This window comes from Copadichromis virginalis, linkage group LG9 (assembly GCF_057382275.1).
Source record: "Copadichromis virginalis isolate Kocher_CV1m ecotype Utaka linkage group LG9, C_Virginalis_male_GT1.1, whole genome shotgun sequence".
Taxonomy (NCBI): Eukaryota; Metazoa; Chordata; class Actinopteri; order Cichliformes; family Cichlidae; genus Copadichromis; species Copadichromis virginalis.
Genome location: NC_140626.1, coordinates 23,766,284 through 23,786,739, shown reverse-complemented (window position 1 = coordinate 23,786,739; position 20,456 = coordinate 23,766,284). Strand labels below are relative to the sequence as shown.

Sequence of the window (20,456 nt, the reverse complement as noted above, 5' to 3'; positions counted from 1 at the left end):
ACAGCTGCTTTCAGTCTCTACAGGCTTGTTTTGTCATCTGCTCTGGACTAACCAAGCGCCTTCCACACAGTAGCCACATTAACTTTACAAGGGATATAATGTTTTATTGTGAAAGCCTTCGATCACTAAACTGATGCAATATGTTGGCTAAATTTGTGACAGAGAGCAAACTTTCAAAAACCATGACTAATATTAAAATTGAACCCGTAAACTGTAAACTCTACATATAAAGTCATTTAAAATGAGAGCACTGGACATTTCATTTTACACATTGTATATAAAGGTGGTGCTTACTAAAGTGATTAAATGAAAAGAACTAGGAGGGAATTCAAAGCTGTTTTAGTTTTGGGTAGTTCTACGTTAAAGATTCAGTACATGGTAGTGGATGATTGCAAGACTTTCTTTTAAGCATCTGAAGAACATCAGAAAAGTATAAAGTAACTCCATTTGGGGGCAATTAAGTGTTTAATACACAGTCACCCATTTCCAGGCATGCATTAGATGGAAGAAAAGGCCATGAGAAACATTTGTTCTGCTTGGCATCAACTCGATGAGTATTTTGCAGAAAGGCAACATTTCCAGAGAAACACCTTGGTAGTTGTGTGTTTGCCAGGTGGACATAAATATGTTTCATTAGAACAACTTCAAATCACATGCTGCTATGAAAGAACAAGGTGTCACCACTGTTTAAGTAAAAGTAGAAATGGTAGCTAATAAGGCACCAATGAAAGGACCCTAAGTCCCTAGGTGTTCGTTAAACACTGGTTGTAGCACAAGATGCAAACGGTGTGATTTAGCACTGAAAAGGGTTCAGTAGAAGAGGAGGAATTTACAGCTCTGCCCATTTCTCACCAGTGTGCACCTGGCCACTCATGGTGAACAACGGACATGGCTGTTTGGTTTGTCCGTTTTGGAAAGTTACAAAAATTGGGGCTGCGTAGACCCCCACTGTCCAGCAGTCTGAAAGAAGCCTTTCACTTATGTCTGAATGACTGTGTGAACTTCGGACGGAGCATTGGATTCAATATGCAGGTCTTGCTAATCCAAGTTTGAATAGTTTGCTGCAACACATAGTTTAAAATAACCAGCCCACTGTTAACCTCTGACAGGCATCCTATCAGAACTAGTATCATTTAATATGACGCAATGCCTGAAGTTTAATAGTAAATGCTGGCTAGGTTAAAGGCTATTTCTCATGGCTTGTACTCTGTCCCCCTATTCCATGGATAATGCATCTCTCAGCCTTTTCCCAGACATCATTGACGTGTCAACAGGCAGCATTTTATAGAGAAGAAAAGGAAACCCCACCTAAGGTTGTCCATGCCTTATATACTGTATAATAGCGCTCTCTATTGCCTGTAATTCCAGTCTAACAAACTTAACAAACCTTGTTGCCAAGCCAAGGTTGTAATCATGCCTTAGAACGTTTTCACTATGTCACCACAAGGTTGGTTTCGTGCCTTCTTTATGCCAAATATGTGTTGTGTTGTCTGCTTTTTTGCATTGCCTTGTTTTCTCTCTGCTGTTTCCCAGGGATTTTATGTTAACTTGTAAATGTATAGATACATGAAAACTGCAAGAAGCACAGTTCTCAAGGAGAACTGAAAGTCAATGACACTTTAAAAATGTCGAAACACTCCCTATTGTACAAATAATCAATTATTTTAAGTCATTTTAAATGGCTTTCTGGGAATCAAGCAGCTGTTGATCTTTGACAAAAGACATGCTGGCTGAACCTTATATTGATGCAGCTGAAAAGACTGAAAAGGCAGTACTTTTCAGACTCCTGCATATTCGTCAAAATTTCAGGACTCATTTAGATTGTAGTAATATTGGCCAGAATGTCAAAAATACTGAGGCTGGAAAATTTACCTTCACTTGCCAACAAGTTAGACATTGGGGCCAGTTTGCAGACTTTGCCTCTGAAAGTCATTAATGCATTTATAGTAGAGAGAAAAACAACAAAACTTTTTTAGTTATTATTTATTTATGCTACAAAGTCAGAGACATGCTCATGTGCATTCCTGCTGTTCTGCAAAATTAAACAAAACTGAAAAGATCAAGGTGTAACATGAACAATGAGACAGTACATTAAGTTTTGATTTGTACTTCATAAAACTGCAGGATAAGTCATTAGTCCGGGTGAAGGATGTGCTCATCAAGTGCCTTTTGTAGTTGATTATAATGTTGGTTTAAGTAATTGATACACAACAAAACCAATTTTAAAAAAGAAAAAATCAAAAGTAAAGCCATGTTTGTGCTATTTAATGAGGCAGTGATTCAGTTTATATGAGTAATCATTGATTCTTGTTAAAATAAATTTCATAGCTGAGAAGAAGCCAACCCATGCTCTTAGGGACCCGCTCATTGTTTGCCTTAAACAAATCATTTCATTCCCTTTCCAGGTGCAGCAAAAGAAGCAAATTTAATGTCCGTTTTTCTCTCTGAAAACTGTGTGACAGTTCTGACAAATGAGAGGAGAGAATCAATATAATTATGATATAAGGGTGAATTCTTCTGTTAGAAATTACTTGGGACTCTGTGTTGTTGGTTTATTACAAATTATTCCTCTATGCAAACCTGAAATCTATGTGTAACCGCTGATATATATATGTGTAGAAGAACATAAAATATTATTTGCCCATCAAATCCTGAGCCATCATTGGTAATGAAGTCACTGTTACGTTGCCAGAAAACTAAATGTTCACATCTTTTGGTTTTTCTGCAGTACGTACAACTAATTGAATTTATGCACTGTTAGAAAACCTTGCTATGAGGGCATCTCTGAAGAAATATTTCAAGCACAGTTCATTGGCTTTGCCACTGATGATGCTGGAGGCATGATGGGCCGACACTCCTCATTGAAAAAAATCGCCAAGATGACTATTATTTATTGAAACATTTAGAGTACTTAGAACTTGTGGTCCATAATGCTGGAAAACACGTTACAGATTAATTTTCACATGTTTCTTAACTCTTAAAAGTTTGAAGTTCTGCTGGCGACCCCTCCTTCTCAGGTCAGATATTTACAGATTTGGGTAAAAAGAAAGACTCAATCACTGTAAAAACTACTATCCAGGAAAGTAGGAGAAAATCTGAAATCAAAGCAAGTATTTTCTTAGGAATCTACTGCAGTGTTATGTTAATTCTTTTTTTAAACTAAAAGCATTTTATACTGTTGCATTTTAACATTACGGTATGTCTTATTAAAATACTGAAGTTAAATGGCACAACTACTCAAGTGGAGATGGGATGTAATCCTGGCATGTTTGCATTGTTGTGTTGGCTGTGAGTGTCTCAAACAAATTGTCAGACTGAGAATTGTGCATGTTAATTTAACACTAAACCTAACACGTTGCAACAGTAAGACATTAGTCTAACACACATATACAGTCCTGTTAACAGCTTTATTTTGACATATGGCGATTAATTGGAGGCCTTCCGCAATCTGATTGAGTGATTGAGTGAGTCCGAGTTGGACCAAGACAGATTGCCTTGCACTGAGCTTGCAGAGGTTGAGGATTTTGCATGCTCAACCTCTGGACAACCAGCTGGTTGTAATCAGTCTAAAACAGCAAAAAATTAAAAAAAAAACTGAAAATCAGCCCAATCACTTACACATTTGTCCTGGTTGCACAAAGGCTGACATTCAATTTCTACTCTAATGTGATTGAGACCTAAGTTGTGTTTGTTATTCCTTATACAGCAATTCAGCACAGAATACATTAGCATATTGATTGAGTGCTTAACCTGCGAGTGCATAATGTTGAACTGGACTATGTGTTCCTTTCATTACTGAAAGTCTATAGTATAACCAGCTTTTTGGCAGAAGAGAAAATTACTGTCCATACTGTCACAGCATGACAAAACCTAAATGACAGATTAGCTTTTTTTCTAGTTTTTATTTGTTTGTGTAAGGAAAGGTAATGAGCTATTCCTGATTCAAAATGATGTGTGACGAGACTACGAAAATTGTTTCCTGGCCCACTGTTGGTGACATCATGCCACATCCTACGCCTGAAGTGCCTGTGGTTTGAAATGTGTAATTGAAAACACAGCCGTTTCTGTGGATGCCCTCCGTGGCTCTTGTGTTATGGAAATAGTGTGTTTTATCAGTTATGGTGACTCTGGTAGTCACTAAAAAATAAACTCTTTATTTTAGTTGTAGACAACAAAAACAAGACTTGTTTCATCAATTCTGTAAGCAAAAAGGTTTACTAATGCCTTGCCTATCCCAAGGCTACACACAGGTCCTCGTGTCTGCAAGCTCCAGGTTTAATGCATGAAAAGTAAAACTTCTGTGCGTAAGCCTCTTTGTGGTCACATTAAAATTCTAAATCTTCCAAAGCTGGAAAAAGCCTTACAAAATAGCTGTGGGCTGGGTAGTATGCTTTATGTGTATCTGAAAACTTAGAGATGAAGGGATGTAAATGTCAGGGATTAACAGTTTAAGAGTTCATTCATTTTTGTGTACATGTATTCTTCTTATATTGTACACATTCATATGGTCATCATTTTCTAATTTTTATCAGTGCCAAGTTATCAGTATCAATATACACAAGTCATAAAGCTTCAGAAATACCCTACTCTCTCACATTTTAAACAAAGGTTTTGAAATGTCCAGTCAAGATTGGGTTTGAGCTTTTTCTTCAAGTCCTCTGTCCCTTCAATGTGTTAAACCAAATTTACTAGCCTTCTGAAGGAGACTGACTAACGCTGTGTGGCATTGTTAATAATGTGGGTGAGTTAAATAACCAAGTTTGCATTGATATTCAGATCAACACCTTTCTCATTCCAGCTGCGGCCCGGTATCTCAGCTGGGATGCTGGCTGATTGCAGATTCTTGTGATGGCTGAATTTGAATAATTTCGGTAACTTTGGCAACTGATACAAGTGATGAAATATTCATTCATCAGAAGCTGAAGTATACATTCTTCCAGGGTTGGAGTTAGCTTTGCAGGACACAAGAAAATACAACAACCTCGTTATCTTCTATCTGAAAATTCTTAATAACGCTGAGGAATGTCATGGTAGACAAAGATAAGCACTGTTTGCAATGATTAACGCCAAGAACACCTGGCATAGCTTCGTCACTTCCCAGCACCAGTATGGCCTCTGGAGCTAATCTTCCTTCATGCACTCAAAACAAAGCTTCCTCCAAGCATGTCTCAGTACATTTTTGAAGCATGCCAAAAGTAGTCTTCTATGTTAAAACTTGGTTGGGTCCTTAAAACAGTGTTGTTATATTTTGTTGCTAAACCAACCTTGCTCCTCCAACTTGCCTTAGGAAAAATGTGCTTTGGCCAGCCAAATGATTCTCCATTGTACTTTTCTTTTATATAGTTATATTTTCAGCAGCATTACCTTTAAAAGAGAGATAATTGTATGTGAAGGACTTGTTACTTTAAGTAACACAATGAAGGGTTTCAGCTATACAAAGTGCTAGTATAAATCAGCGTTAAGGTTCTGGTTATGCACGAGGAGCAAAGCCATACATTAAGAGGAATCTTTAGAAATCCATTATACTCAGTTTCTTAACATGTTCCATATACTCAGAAATGCAGGAAGTCAACACAAACCTTAATTAAATTTAAATTTACATCACAGACTGGCTTTTCAGGAGTTTCTGCAAGAATATCTGAAAGTTCACTATGAAATCCTTGCATGAAAATCTAAATGACCTCTGGATGAGGTTATAAGAATTCCCTTTCTAGCTCAGTAGGTCTCTTGTTCTTGCCATCATGCTCTGGTTAATATGGACCAATTCCAGCAGACTGTGAATGAGGCCGATTGTTTCTCGTTGACATGAACAGCGTCCTCAAGCCAGTAAATGCAGATAAAATAAGTGTAGGTCATTGACTGCAATATTTGCGAAGTATCTTTACTTACTTGACCAAAATAGAACTAAGGCTTGTGTTCACTGGCCAGGACCATCTCATCAAAAAGAATCCTGTTATCCTTATGTGCAGGCCAGGGCACATTCCCACGATACCCCTTTCCTTTCTGCAAGAAATGCTTACTTAAGCCTAGCCCCAGCCAGTGAGTCAGAACTTTTGCTCATCCAAGTGTGAAAGTTTACCTAGACGGCTGAGCCCCATGTGGTGCAGAGGAAAAGTGCAAAGGAAAGACCACTTGGCGTCCATGCCTTTTTTGGAGAAGAGTTTCAGCAGCACTGTATGAGCTACATTCCTCTCCTCCTGTGGGCTGTTCATACACTACTGACAAGAGAACACGCTGTGTTTACCCTGACTAGACACTAAAACTCTAAAATCACAGCTGTATGAAAACCTCCTTTATAAGTGTTACCATCTGCCGCTCAATTATGCTTCATTATGGGTGTGATTATGGTGTTTGCATAAAAACACATCAAAGGACTGCTGGTCAGTTGCCCTAAGTTTCAAAATTAGTGTTAGACAAAAAAAACAAAGGAAGATGTGTATTTCTATTACCCTGAAAAAGTCCCTCGGATTAAGTCAAATAATGAAGGAAGTGCGTCTTCTATTAACACCCTAGCTCAGGGGTGTCCAACTCCAGGCCTCGAGGGCCGGTGTCCTGCAGGTTTTAGATGTGTCCTTGATCCAAATGCCAAATGACCTCCTCAACATGTCTTGAAGTTCTCCAGAGGCCTGATAATGAAGTAATCATTTGATTCAGGTGTGTTGACCCAGGGTGATATCTAAAACCTGCAGGACACCAGCTCTTGAGGCCTGGAGTTGGACACCCCTGCGCTAGCTCATCACCCAGTTATTTAGTTGGTCTAAACCAGGGGTAGGGAACTCCAGGCCTCGAGTGCCAGTGTCCTGCAGGTTTTAGATATCACCCTGGGTCAACACACCTGGATCATAGTTCATTCCCAGGCCTCTGGAGGACTTCAGGACATGTTGAGGAGGCCATTTGACATTTAAATCAGCTGTGTTGAATCAAGGACACATCTAAAACCTGCAGGACACCAGCACTCGAAGCCTGGAGTTGCCTACCCCTGGTCTAAACCAAGCCTATAGTAGCTATCATTATTATATTAAACATGAATAATATAGGTTATGAATGTTGCATAAAAGGATATTTATTTCTAAAAGAAAATGTAATATTTGGGGGAAACAAGTGAGATGGTATAGCTAGATTAGATGAATAATTTAACTATTTCTTTTCACTGTTATAATCTGTTTTAATTTAATAGTCTGTTATAATTTCATGGAGCCCTATCCTAGAAGCTTACACTAATCTAATATGACAGTGCTGTTGCTCCATTAAATAATGAAGAGTGAACAAGTCCTCTAAATGTAAAATAAATAGGCAGATTTACCTGGATTTCTGCATTAATTGGTAGCAAAATGTGGTCTGGTTTTAATCTTTGTCACAATAGCAGACCACATGCTAGTTAAACTAGGAACACATGAATGGCTTTACTTTTAATGTTTCTGTTGAGCACATTATATAATTACCCAAAATGCAGACTGGAAATGTGAACCCTTGAATTAGTAACTTGTTGAGACTCCTGAAGCAGCAATAGCCTCCATCAAACGTTCCCTGACAAATTGGCTTGGCCCATCAGTTTTCTGATGGAACTTTGGCTTGCATTTGAAGACAGTTTCACAAATTTCTAAGCAAAGTTAACATCAACAGTTCACATGAGGGCACTGAAACTCCTAGGGGATTGCCATAAATGTTTGAAAAAAAAAAAGAAACACTTGGAATGTAGGAAATAAAAGTGTATGTCTCATTTCTTTTAAATCAAAGGTGGTTTGCATTTCCAGGCTATACTTAAGTGGGAGCTTGCTTGTTGGGATGCACTCATGTGGTCTCCATGTTTATGACAGGAGTGAAGTATGTGGTTCCGAAAGGTCACGCCAGAGTCACAGAGGAGTAATTGGTGTTAGCTGTCAGTGCGTTTCTTCCTCATGGGAAATGTCTCACTGACATAACAGGAAAGTCACTGTTTTTCTTTTCCTTTTTTTCTCAGAGTATATACTGTACTGAAGCACAGCTCTTCGAAGTGAAAATAGATGTCACCGTGCAGATATCACAATATGCAGCACCCTGTTATCTTTCATCGTAGAAATACAAACAAACCTACTTGAAGTCTTGAGTTTATGTGTGTGCAGAAAAAACAAATGGAGTTAATTTCAAAAAGAAATACTAAACATTTCCCCTGGCTGTAATCACAGCCCACAAGTAAAAGAGACCTTTCATGGAGGTTTCGGAATTTTTCCAAGACATATTTGTGTGCGCCTTTTCTGTCTGCAACACTATGGCTAGCTTCCAAGGTACACAGTCTGAAAGTCTGTTCGTTTATCCCCATACCTAACCTGGCTGACCTGTGAGACATCAGCTTTGCCTCTGTGTCTCACAGGTCAGCCAGGTTTAGGGAAATGGGCAAAATAGAAGCCTTTCCTGCAACCGTTTAAATAACCTGTTTTATAGAGCGGTATGAGAAATGTGTTTCTCAGCTGCTGGAAACATCATCCCCTGGCAGCACTGTGCTCCAACATCTTCTTGCTTCAAGCCAAGAACAAGAACAGGGAACACCTGTGGTTCAGAATAGTCATCCCACAGTGATTGACGTGCAACTCTTTCTTTTAAATGTTTCTAGGTTTTGTTGGGTGACATAGCATTTGGAACTGTTTGGAAAAAGCAAGACAGGGCATTATTTCCACTTTCGATCAGGACTTTTACATCACACTAATACTGGAATGGCTGTGATGACGGAGCCACAGACTAGACAGAGATGAGAGCTAAGTCTAAGCTAAGTCACACTGACAGTAAAGGGATGGAAAAGAGTTGCAATGAGGTTTCTGGACAAATACAGCTCTAGAACAGGACCTACCATGTGAACTAGTTCCTTGGCACTTGTGCTGTACGTAACAAGTCACGTGACGTGATGCTGCGGCCGTGATTGGTTCGGCTCTGCGCTAGTTAATTTTGATTGGCTGTTCTTTTTTTTTTTTAAGAGGACAAGAGAGATGAGGCCTATCGCAATAGTTTAACTTTTCAATCGAGAAAAAGTTATTTCGCAATACATATCGTTATCGTTCTATCGCCCAGCTCTACTTGACAGCATGTTTAATTTTACACTAGTTTCGGAGGTTTGTTTACATATATTCAGTTGTTTGTGTTTTTTGTTCACATAGTGAGAAGTAGTAGATAGCTGTTAGTATGTCTGTGTCAGTTCGTCCCCAGTTAAACAGGCCTAGAGAATGGTTGGTGTCTCCCTAGCAACCTCCAGTCACTAGGGAAGCATGTGTACACCCCAACTAGTTGGCGAGGGGTCGCTGGAGGTTGATGGCTGTCACTAAAAAATCAGTTGCTAAAACTCCAATTGGTCACTCAGACTTAGATACTGGTCTGTGGCCCCTGGTAACTACTGGTTACTCGGGAAAAAGGTTTATTTACTGATCAGTCAGTGATTGATTGCCGAATGCTGCTGTCTCGCTAGGTGAAACTGGTCTCATGGACGTCTGTGGTAGTGTTGCAGTCATCCACAGTATGCTTAGAAGACACAGACTTGCCTGCAAACACTCGCTAACTACTAATAAAATGGTAGTGAAAATGTGAAAAGTGCAACACAAATGCAAATAAGACTGTTTGCCTTCAGAGTAAAAGCTGTGCCATACTGCTGCAGCCAACAAGTTTCAAGAGCAAAGGGTCTCTGTTTTACCTTTGTTTCACATTTTTTAAGTTACACTATCACTTGTTTGCAGACAAATCTTCTGTTTTCAGGGTAGTTGTTCAAATGTTTTAAAAAGCCCATGCTCCTCCAACTGTTCATTGTATGGGGCAAGGGATGGAACAGGAACTAAGGTCTCTGTATCTTAACATTGAACAAACATTACATTTTAAAAACTAGGGTTTCATAAACTGCATTTAAATTATATGAAATAAAACCGAAGCAACAAATGTATCCATTTAACTTGTATCAGCTTTTTTTTTAGATCCACATCAAAGGACAGCCATGTAAGATTTATTTGGCCAAGATTAACAGGTCTCTCAAGATGAAAACGTGATGTCCTTTTTGAACTGTCTAATAATTTAACTCTTTATACGTCTAGTGAGGTTTGCATTGCAGTCAAAAAGACAAGAAAAAGATCAGTGATGATAATCGTGTTAAACTTTGCACTCCAAAGGAGAAATGGAAGCTCTTTAACTATGTTCTCGGGCAGGCTGCATTTTTGAGTTAGGTCCTGTGGAAGCGTTTATAAGTCCCAGATATCTACTCTTTCCCACTCCCAATTCCACTTGCCAATGTCCAATAAATATTTTACAGGGGTTTAATGGAACTTTGTGCTGTATATTAAACAGAGGATAGTCTGGTTTCCATATTTGAAAAGCAGGAATAGTTCTCAAATAGTCATTTAAAACCACATAAAAGCATCATTAACTTTTTTGTTAGCTTGTCTGATGGCTAGCACAGAACAGCACATTTTAAAATGTAAGCTAGGAATTAATTAGTTTCCCCCCTTTATGTTGTAATAGCATTTCATGAAAAAGATTTAAAGATGTGTGGTCCCCCCCCCCAACACACACACACACACACACACACACACACCTCGTTTTACAAAACATGACAGAACAAGTGAAAACTAGCTCAGTGAGTTGAGCTTTTGAGGAATCCAGACACACTACTGTGAAAATTTGCATTTGGTTAACCCTTCTTCAGACCTCAGTTTTCAGCACTCAAGGCCACTAGAAATATCCTGGAGGTTTGTGGGAGTTCTTCTATCCCAAAAAGGAAGAAATTATTTTGTCTGTCTTTGAAAATACACTTCCGTTTTGGGATCAAACTAAAACTACAGTAGTCCCTCCTAATTTGAGACATAGGTTTGCTTAACCAAATAGTTACCAGTATGTTGACATAGGTTTGAGGTTTACAACGATCATGGTCCACAAAGAAGTGGGAATCTCAATGCATATATTTAAGCTTAGAAAAATATACACATTTTTGTGGATATCCTTCAATGAAAGCCAAAAATTTTGCAACCTAATATGTCTTCTGCAAGAGTATATCCCTGCATCCCTGTAATTTCACAGGAAAGAAAGCATTTGATGACTTAAGGTCAAAATAAGGAATATTTAACGTTCTTTTTTTCCTCTTTTTCAGAGAAATTGCTCGTCTTAACTGTTGCAACTGAGGAAACAGATGGTTTCCTCCGCTTCATGAGGTCTGCTGACTATTTTAACTACACTGTGAAGGTAAAACTTTCTTTTTAAATTTTGAAATGACTGCATATTCACAAATCCAGAGTTAAGGGCACTGCACTGACACACACAGCAGCAAAATTTTTTAACACAAATTTCCATGGATTGATTGCACTTATTAAAGGAAACAATGGAGTGGAGCAAGCTGCAAAAACATTCATGGATAGCGTTTAATCTGGATCCAGAATTCCCCTCTGTGGTTGAAACAATTGCAAAAAAACGCTTTTTCCTTCTTTTTTTTTCTTGCTCAGGGTTCAGTTCATGCTCTGCCCTCATTTGTATTCTTATGCGTGTAATTGTGCTGCACCAGTTTGTTTTTGTTCTCCAGGCAGACATTTTCAAGATACTTTGTAAGCCTTTTGGGCCAAGACAATCCATTTTAGTGGTTTGAACTAAGTTAAGTTCTTCTTGTGTATTGTTTCTTATTATGTGTTTGCTTATATTGTTTCTGCAAAATGCATACAATAACTTCTGTACAGAAAGCTCATAAAAAAGATTAGTAAAAAAAGAATATCCAGAAAATGTAATTGTATCTCAGGAGTTTTACCTGTTACTGATGGTTATTATGCTAGCTTTGGCTATTATAGTATTATAGTATCACACTTGCGTTGTACGGGATCAGGCTGCAGAGTAAACATGGCTCCCGGATCAGTTTTGCACATGTTGTTATCAAGAAGGAGGGCTAGATGTGAGCATGGACGCGCTTGTTTTTTGTTTTTTTTAAAAGGTTCCTTCATGTAATAATCTGCTAGAGGGTGTGGGGGGGCCACAGCCCCGTCCTCCAGGGCGTGAAGCCAGAAAACTCTTAACATGCTTTTTTGTTTACTGGGGCATTTTAAGGCTTGCATGCTCCGGATGCAGCGCTGGTTCTCATCACAAACACTATGTAAGATTAAAACATCAGCTGTCTTGCAACGCTCCCATTTTCATTCCCATCAGACAATGATTCCCTGTGTCCTCCAAATCGAGCCATAAGCGGGCTGATATCTTGTAGCAGTTGTGTAGACTGAACACAGCGTAATAAGCTCTTCAACTGAGCAATATTAACCCATCAGCTTTAAAGAATTTGAATTATTTTATCATTAATCAAGTAACCAATCTGACTGTGCATTTTAGAGTTGTGTTTTTTTGAAAACTATACAAAATAAAACTGACAGACAAGGCAGGGCTGCAAGGCCAGTTTTGGTGTCGAGAGGGTTTTGGGACTCATTCTGTGTTATGTTTTAGGTGTTGGGAATGGGAGAGGTATGGAAGGGCGGCGATGTGGGTCGTTCTATTGGTGGAGGGCAAAAAGTCAGACTACTGAAGAATGCCATGGAGGCTCTGGCTGATCAGGAGGATCTTGTTGTCCTCTCTGTGGATAGGTACGTTCTGTTTTTTTCTGAACTTTTCTTTAATATTCAGATTCATTTTCTGTTAAATAAACACATTTAATTACATGGGAAAATATATAAAAAATATGTCTGATTGGCTAAATTTATTTTAATCTAAGCCTTGACAGATGTAAGATATGCAGAATATTCCCAACAGACAGATGTGCAGACAAGCAAAAGCCTTTATTCTTATGATATTTACAGTCAATAAATATAATAAATTTAAAAAAAGAATAAGTTGTTTGATCATGTGCTTTTGCTTCCTTACACTATATCTTTGTTATTTCAGTTTTTTGTTGTTGCTCAGCTTCTGTTTAACCATCAGCTTTGATCTGATTTATGTTTTCTGTTTCAGTATAAAAAAGAGATGCAAAACACCTTTAATTGCTACGTAGAGCTATAAATGAGATATTGTAACTAATTTTCACAATCACAGAGCATAATAATTGCTTTGAAAGCCTTATTTCCTGAGTGAGAGGTGTTTCTGCATATTTACGTGTGCTCCACTTCTTCTTGCAAAGGCATTATTATAGAGCAATACCAAATACATGAGGAGAATAATTCTCCCATGCAGGTAGGTGAATTATGAGTTTTGCAGTCAAATGGAAAGTTTCACTGAGTAAATGTGAGTGGTTAAGAATAATAAGAGCTTTGCATGCCACGTTTCCTTAAATAGAGCAACGGACGATGATACTTGCCATACCATGTGACATGAATAATGTTCACCATAATTACTGTGCAGAGCTGTCACACCCTTGAAACAGGTAATTGGAATGTATTTTTTTTCCTTTTAGAGGAAGTGATTGTAGTATATTCAACTGCCTCTGCATTTCAGAGGATTAGGAGCCAGTTAAATGTAATTTAACATCTATAATCCTGCTAGACCACCTCGGGTTTTTTGACAGTTTCTGCCTTCGCTACAATCACAGGCCTATATTTTGTCTTCTGATGAATTTAGTCATTAAACTGTAATTCACTGTGTTTTTGTGCGTTTTAAAAAATGTGCTGAATTTTCAAAATCAAAACGCCTACATGCATTTAAAAAAAGACATGCATAGATAGAAGTAATCACTTCAGTGTTTCACGTTGCACAATATAAATTGATAAATGTGTTTTCTCACACCTTTGTAAAGACAGGACGGAATGGTTTTTCCATTTTTAAATTCATAAGACAGGAGAATAACACGTTTTCTGTAATTGCTGCATAACTATGTCCAGATGTACTTTTTACTGGGTACTTTATTATTGTTCAGCTGCTCATTAGCACAAATATCAAATCAGCCAATCACATGGCTGCAACTCAGTGCATTTAGGAATGCAGACATGGTTACAACAATGTGCTGACGTTTAAAGTGAGCATCAGAATGGGAAGGAAAGGTGACTTTAAACGTGGCAAGGTTGTTGGTGCCAGACAGGCTGGTGTATTTTAGAAACTGCTGATCTAATGGGATTTTCCCACACAACCATGTCTGGGTCATACAAAGGTCCAAAATAGAGGTCAGAGAAAGAGAAAATATCCAGTGAGTAGCAGTTCTCTGAATGAAAATGCCTTGTTAATGCCAGAGATCAGAAGAGTCAACAGAACCTCGAAATGATCACTGGTAACAACCAAGATGTGCAAGATAGCTTCTCTGAATGCGCATAATGCTGAACCTTGAAGCATTTGGACAACAGCTGCAGAAGACCACACTGGGTGTCACCCAGTGAGGCCACAATTTGCAATGGTTCAACAAATTTGGAAAACAAATTAATTACATGCTTGATATCTTGATTTCTGGTGCAACATTCAGATAATAATCATGGCTCAGGGGGTTGGGAAGCGCATCTGTAACCGGAAGGTCGCCGGTTTGATCCCCGGGCTCTCTGTCCTGGTCGTTGTGTCCTTGGGCAAGACACTTTACCCTACTGCCTACTGGTGTTGGCCAGAGGGGCCGATGGCGCGATATGGCAGTCTTGCTTCTGTCAGTCTACCCCAGGGCAGCTGTGGCTACAACCGTAGCTTGCCTCCACCAGTGTGTGAATGTGAGAGTGAATGAATAGTGGTATTGTAAAGCGCTTTGGGTGCCTTGAAAAGCACTATATAAATCCAATCCATTATTATTATACTAGAGTCCGAATTGGGTGTAAATAACATCCCTTTTACCAATGGTTCAGGATGTTGGTGCAGTAATGGGGCACAGAATATTTTCTTGACATACCTTGGCCTCTTTAGCACCAATGGAGCATGATTTAAATGCCACAGCCAACCTGAGTATTGTAACTGAGTGAACCCATTTTCTGATGGCAACACACCATGTCACAAAGCTCAAATCATGACAATGTTATTGACAAATTTTCTACTTACTTCATGGTAAGTAGGTAACAATAGAGCACCTTCGAAATGGGATATTTACATCGTGGATATTTAGGTATCACGTGAATATGGACCAAAATCTCTAAGGAATATTTCCAGCACCTTGTTTAAGCTATGTTAGATACTGGTTACATTCGCCTGCTAGTTTGTGTTGATGAGTCTAGCAACCTAAAACAATTCTTGGTACCAGCAGTTAATATTCACTAGTTATTATTACACAGTGTTCAATAACACCAAAGTTTGGAATTGTAGCAAAACAATTTGGCATTTCACTACAGTGATGGTTAATTAAACATCATGAAAAGACATTTGAGTAAGTTTAGGTAAATACGAGAAATACAGAGAAAGAAATCTAAAAGACAATTGTTTTAATGGACAAATTTGTCTTTTGCACCTTTCTTGGTTTGCAAACTACATGAATAGTTACAATTGTTTTGCAATTGCTTTGCTTGGCATGGTGATAAACTGTCATTGCACAACTCGAGCTATTATAAAAAATGGGATTTAGTTCATGTCAAATCCCCACAAGTACAGACGAGTGTGGCTTCATCACAGCCACATCTATTAGAAAATATTTATTAAGCAATTATTTTGGGAATGGTGTCACTAAAATGAATCGCCTCTTTTATTGTTATGATTTCACACCTCCAAGTAATAAAATCACCAGAAATATTACGATTTTCCACATACTAAAACATCTGACCTTTGGGTAATAGCATACTTTTAAACAAGTCACCATGAGGCTTATGTAATGAGGTGGGCATTTTCCCCTCAGTCTGGCGCAGAACTGTATAGGCCATGCATGCGTCAGCACAGTTAAAGTGCTTTTGTGTGTTGGTGGCTGACAAATCACAGCATTTTTTGAAATGCCTAGCAGTGCAATCCACAGTGCTTGGCTAAACAAGTGTTCCCACCTGAAGAATGTCTACTGTTTACATTGAGATGTTTATCAGTCTCAGGCAAGTAGAAGCCTAGCAGGTGTGTCAGATGTAAGATAAAAAGATGTTGATGAAGTTGAAAGGTTAAATGATCTGTTGCATTTCGTCTTCACTCCTCCCTTTTAGCTATGATCTTATCTTTGCTGGGGGACCAGAAGAAATTCTCAGGAAGTTTCAGCAGGCCAATCACAAGGTGCTATTTGCTGCAGAGGGACTGGTATGGCCAGATAAACAGCTCGCTGACAAGTACCCCTTAGTCCGCACTGGGAAACGCTACCTCAACTCTGGAGGTAGGTTCTGAATATGAAAAGCTGCTTTGACTTGTTCAAGTCCAATCTCTGAGACTTTGGAGTAATAGTAACCATAAATTGTGGTTAAAGAAAGTGAGTTCAAAAGACTAGAATAGCTCTTCCCTAGAGGTACATCTACACAAAAAGCATTGCAACTTTGTTTTTTAATCCCATGTTTGGCATGCATCTGACAGAAACAATTCACTTCTATTTTAACCAACCCAGCTGTCTGCACGAGCTGTATACCAGCTTGCATTTTACTCAAAGAAGAAAACAAAGATGTGAGGTCTTCTTTTCTGTGTTCTTAAATGCACAAGTAGAGGGATTGTATATTAGACTCAGCACAACTACATACTCTGCCTGAAGGCATTCTCTTTCTGCTGCTGCTCTGCACCTCCTGTGTAAACATAATGTTTCTAATTCAACCCTGTCACCCATGTTTTACCCTAAGTGACAAAATCCAGGCATCTCCAGAGAATAAAATGTATTAGTTAGGGTGAATGGTTCCTTGTGTTGGACAACTGGACGCTGCAAATCTGAAGGCAATATTAGGATCATTACGGCAATGGTTTCCACTGAAACTGGTTCCAATGTTACCCACAGTGTTTATGTTATGTGCCTAGATATTTTATGCTTGACTGTAAACACACCTAGTTTCTATGTGTGCAAAGGGATTTTGAAATTCCACCATCAGCTGTCAAAGTTTGAAGACCTGTAAGCCTGGCTGGAATTCGGGAATTTAAGCCGCACTGGCCCTTCAGAGTTCTACAGTTATGAGAGGTGGAGAAGCTGCGAGACCTGCAGCCCAGTGTTAGTTTTAAAAATACAATACCACTTAATGTTTTTTTAATTATTATTATTATCTTTTGCTGCGAAATTCAACTATATTTTCCTTGTAATCTTGCTCCGTCAGGTATTTCCTGTCTGCGGTACACTGGAGGTGGGTGAATCCCATGGCATACTGCGGTTTCTTTTCTTTAGTAATGATCCTCTCTGCTACATGAGGGGATGTGAATACACACCTGAAGATGTGAAATGAGAGAGGGGGAAGACAGTTCAGAATATGCGCACTCATGCAGACATTTTTAAGAAAGAAACAGTAACAGTATGCTCTCATATATAAGCCGTATGGCCTGGTCATTTGCATCCTGCCAGTTCTTCAGGACATTGAATTACTGCCTTCCTTGTGGTCATCAGTGTGGTCTGACCTCCCATATTGGAGCCCGGCTGTCTCAGACTGATCAGAGGCTGTTTTTAGCATTCATTGTCATTGACATGACATGTGGATTTGTCTTGGGCCCCTGAATGTGCCACAGTTTGTATAAAATTGTAGGCTTTGTTTGTGTTCCTAACGCTACCGCCCAAGTGACCATTGGGGAAAGTTTTATAGCATCTGGATGCATACTTTGTCACAGAGAGTCTAGTGTCTTTGAGATGCAGTCAAGATAGGGTTATGTTTGTGTGTGACTGCATGTGTTTATTTAAGTAGAGTGAGGGGTCACGCACACTAACAAAACTACTAATGGTTAAAGCTAATTACCCGAAATCCCTGGGATCTGGCCATTAAACCCTGTCTGTCCAAGCATATATATCATAAAAAATGTGAACTGTTGTTTCATATTATGTGTTTTCATTCCTGAGAATGTTTTATGCTGCCTCATCTAGTAGAGCAGTACAAGACACTGAACGTTTCCAACAGGCATGCAATTCGCAGCATTTGAGGTGGACTAGCTATCAGGAATAAAAGCTTAAAAACATAAAACATGATTTCTTTTGAACATTTTTCTCTCATTCCTGCCGCTTAGATTATGTCATGTCTGTCCATCGACTTGTTTACAGTGTCTGAGGCTTTTTTCAAATGATAGGATGCAAAATGGAGCAAACCAGCAACACAGCCAAACCCTGCAATCTGTTATTGTGGTCACTGTCCTTGAGCAACACAGTGAGGAAAAGAAGAGACGTGGGGGGGAAACTGGAGTAGAGATTGCCATGAGAATGTGCATTTATAGTGTGTAAGATACCACCAAATATAGTTTCAGAAACTCAGCTAGCAGTAAGTTGTGTTGTTCTAAACATAAAGATCCTTCTTACTACCCATTATTACTCTGAGGGAAGAGAAAGTCCCTAGCTATTTCTCGTGTGTGCTTGGGATTATTGCCAAAAGTCACACTCTGTGCTAAGACGTCCAGGCTTCCCAAGTATTTCGACCTACACCACGGAGCCAGCAGTTGTACTGTAATTGTCACCAACAGCCTACCAGCCATGTATACGCCTGTAAACATTTCTCACTCTATCTTTTACTGCTGGATTTGTGTTTCACACTGTTTATTACTTTCAGGTATAATTGGCTACGCCCCGTACATAAACAGAATAGTTTCACAGTGGAACCTTCACGATAATGATGATGACCAGCTCTTCTACACTAAAATATACCTGGACCCATTACAGCGGGTGAGTCCTGCCAAGAGAGCAAAGATTCTCTAAATCTGTGGCTTGGTTCATGTCTCCATTGTGTTTTTTTAACCACGGGCACAGTGACTTGATCGTGCCTGCATCAACATCTGCCATGTCTCAATTAGTAATGTAATGGGAGCTCCACAGCTTGGCAACAGGTTCAAATTGGATGTGGTTATTGCAATAAGAGAAGACAGACCCAGAAGAGTAAACTGTGCACCACTGAATCCCAATGGCAGCATCTTAATTTAAAACACATGTCTGTGTTTTAAATTATGGATAGCTATGGATGGCTAAATGTAGGTCTTTGTCTTCTTACAGGAATCTCTCAATATGACTTTGGACCACAAGTGCCAGATTTTTCAAAACCTGAACGGGGCTGTTGGTGAGAATTTAAAGATATTTTATTTTCTAATTGAATAATCTCTGAATCTTTATAATTTAAACTCTGTCTTGGATGTCTAAGTGGCAAAAAAACAACAACCAAAAAAAACACTTAAACCAACATTTGATGTTGGTGCTGCCGCCAATCTGTGGATTACTTTCAGTGAACATGTAGGATTTGCAGTTTATAAGTTCTAAATCCTCGCAGCTCTTGCCCATGTAGTATGTCAGCTTTCAAAATATGGCCTAAAATGTCTTGTGTTCCCCTTTTTGTTGGCAGATGAAGTGCTTCTCAAGTTTGGAACGGACAGAGTGAGAGTTAGAAACACGGCGTATGACTCTCTGCCAGTAGTTGTCCATGGCAACGGAAACACCAAAGTGAGCAAGAAATTGCAGTCAAGGACACACCTAATGTAGCCTACTTAAGGGACAGAACAGATACTTTTAAGATAATTATCCTGACCTATGACACTAACCTTGAATGTAATTATCAAACTCTTTCCTGCCATTTGCAAATGAGTTTCTGTTGGCCTTTTAGACTTTTAGATTTTATCCAGCAACCATTCATCACTGCTGTTGATGTTCTGTTCGTTGTATAAATTTGACTCTACTTACTGGTAACGTGATACTTGCTAGTTACCTAGGCATAAAGGGCAGTGAATATAGCTACAATACTCTCATTTTGTTTTTGCCATCACTCAATTCTACATCATGGTGTAGAGCTGAGGAAACTAAAAAGCAGGATGCCCGCTATAATTCTGTTGATTTTTCTTCTGGTCTTTTCCTTCTCCTGTCTCATTTTTTGGCCAACTGTTTATGTTTGGTCTTCCCTGTTAAAGAACCAAACCCACCAAACTACTGAGTCATTCTTCCCAGAGGGCTCAACAGCTGAAAGAAAAGCTTTTAATGAGAGATCACAGTATGAGCTGACTAGCGAGTTGTCAGACCATTAGTTCATTTTATTTCACAGTTATCTCGCCAAGTTGAGTTTTGTGACAGCTACATGATCATGGCGTTAACGTCTGCAATAACAGACTGGCAAACGGTAGCAACCGGTAAATTACACGTTCTCACACTAAATACAGAGCAGCAATGGTTGTGCTAACAATATGTTGAAAGTTATGAAGAATGATAACATTGTTGCCAAGCCTTGGCTTCTGTAGACGACACATCACTCTGTGGCCTTTAGTCTGACCTGCAAGTGAATGTGTCCAGTCATGACACAGTCGTACAATAAATCTTTACGTCCACAGTTGTATTCCAGGTTAGGATTTTCAAACATATCATAAGAATGTGACCTCAGCTGTCTCAAGTCTTTTATTTACTTTGAATGCTTTTTTCTTGCAGATGTACTTGAACTATCTGGCCAACTATGTTCCCAATGCATGGAACTATGAACACGGCTGTAGCCACTGTGATGATGACGTCGTAGACTTTTCTCAGTTAAAAGTAGGTGCACCAGACTGCTTTT

General features: G+C 39.0%; 1 protein-coding gene across 2 annotated transcripts in view; it reads left to right on the top strand.

Annotated features, from left to right (window-relative positions):
• The window catches only part of plod2 (procollagen-lysine, 2-oxoglutarate 5-dioxygenase 2), a 35,141-nt gene that overhangs the window by 1,457 nt on the left and 13,228 nt on the right, over window positions 1-20,456 (top strand). For both annotated transcript variants that reach the window (XM_085468285.1, XM_085468284.1), the window contains exons 2-8: window positions 11,096-11,187; window positions 12,421-12,557; window positions 15,984-16,147; window positions 18,486-18,598; window positions 18,923-18,986; window positions 19,266-19,363; window positions 20,333-20,434. In XM_085468285.1, coding sequence (XP_085324411.1) covers window positions 11,096-11,187; window positions 12,421-12,557; window positions 15,984-16,147; window positions 18,486-18,598; window positions 18,923-18,986; window positions 19,266-19,363; window positions 20,333-20,434 — 770 coding nt within the window. The remainder of the gene's footprint in view (window positions 1-11,095; window positions 11,188-12,420; window positions 12,558-15,983; window positions 16,148-18,485; window positions 18,599-18,922; window positions 18,987-19,265; window positions 19,364-20,332; window positions 20,435-20,456) is intronic.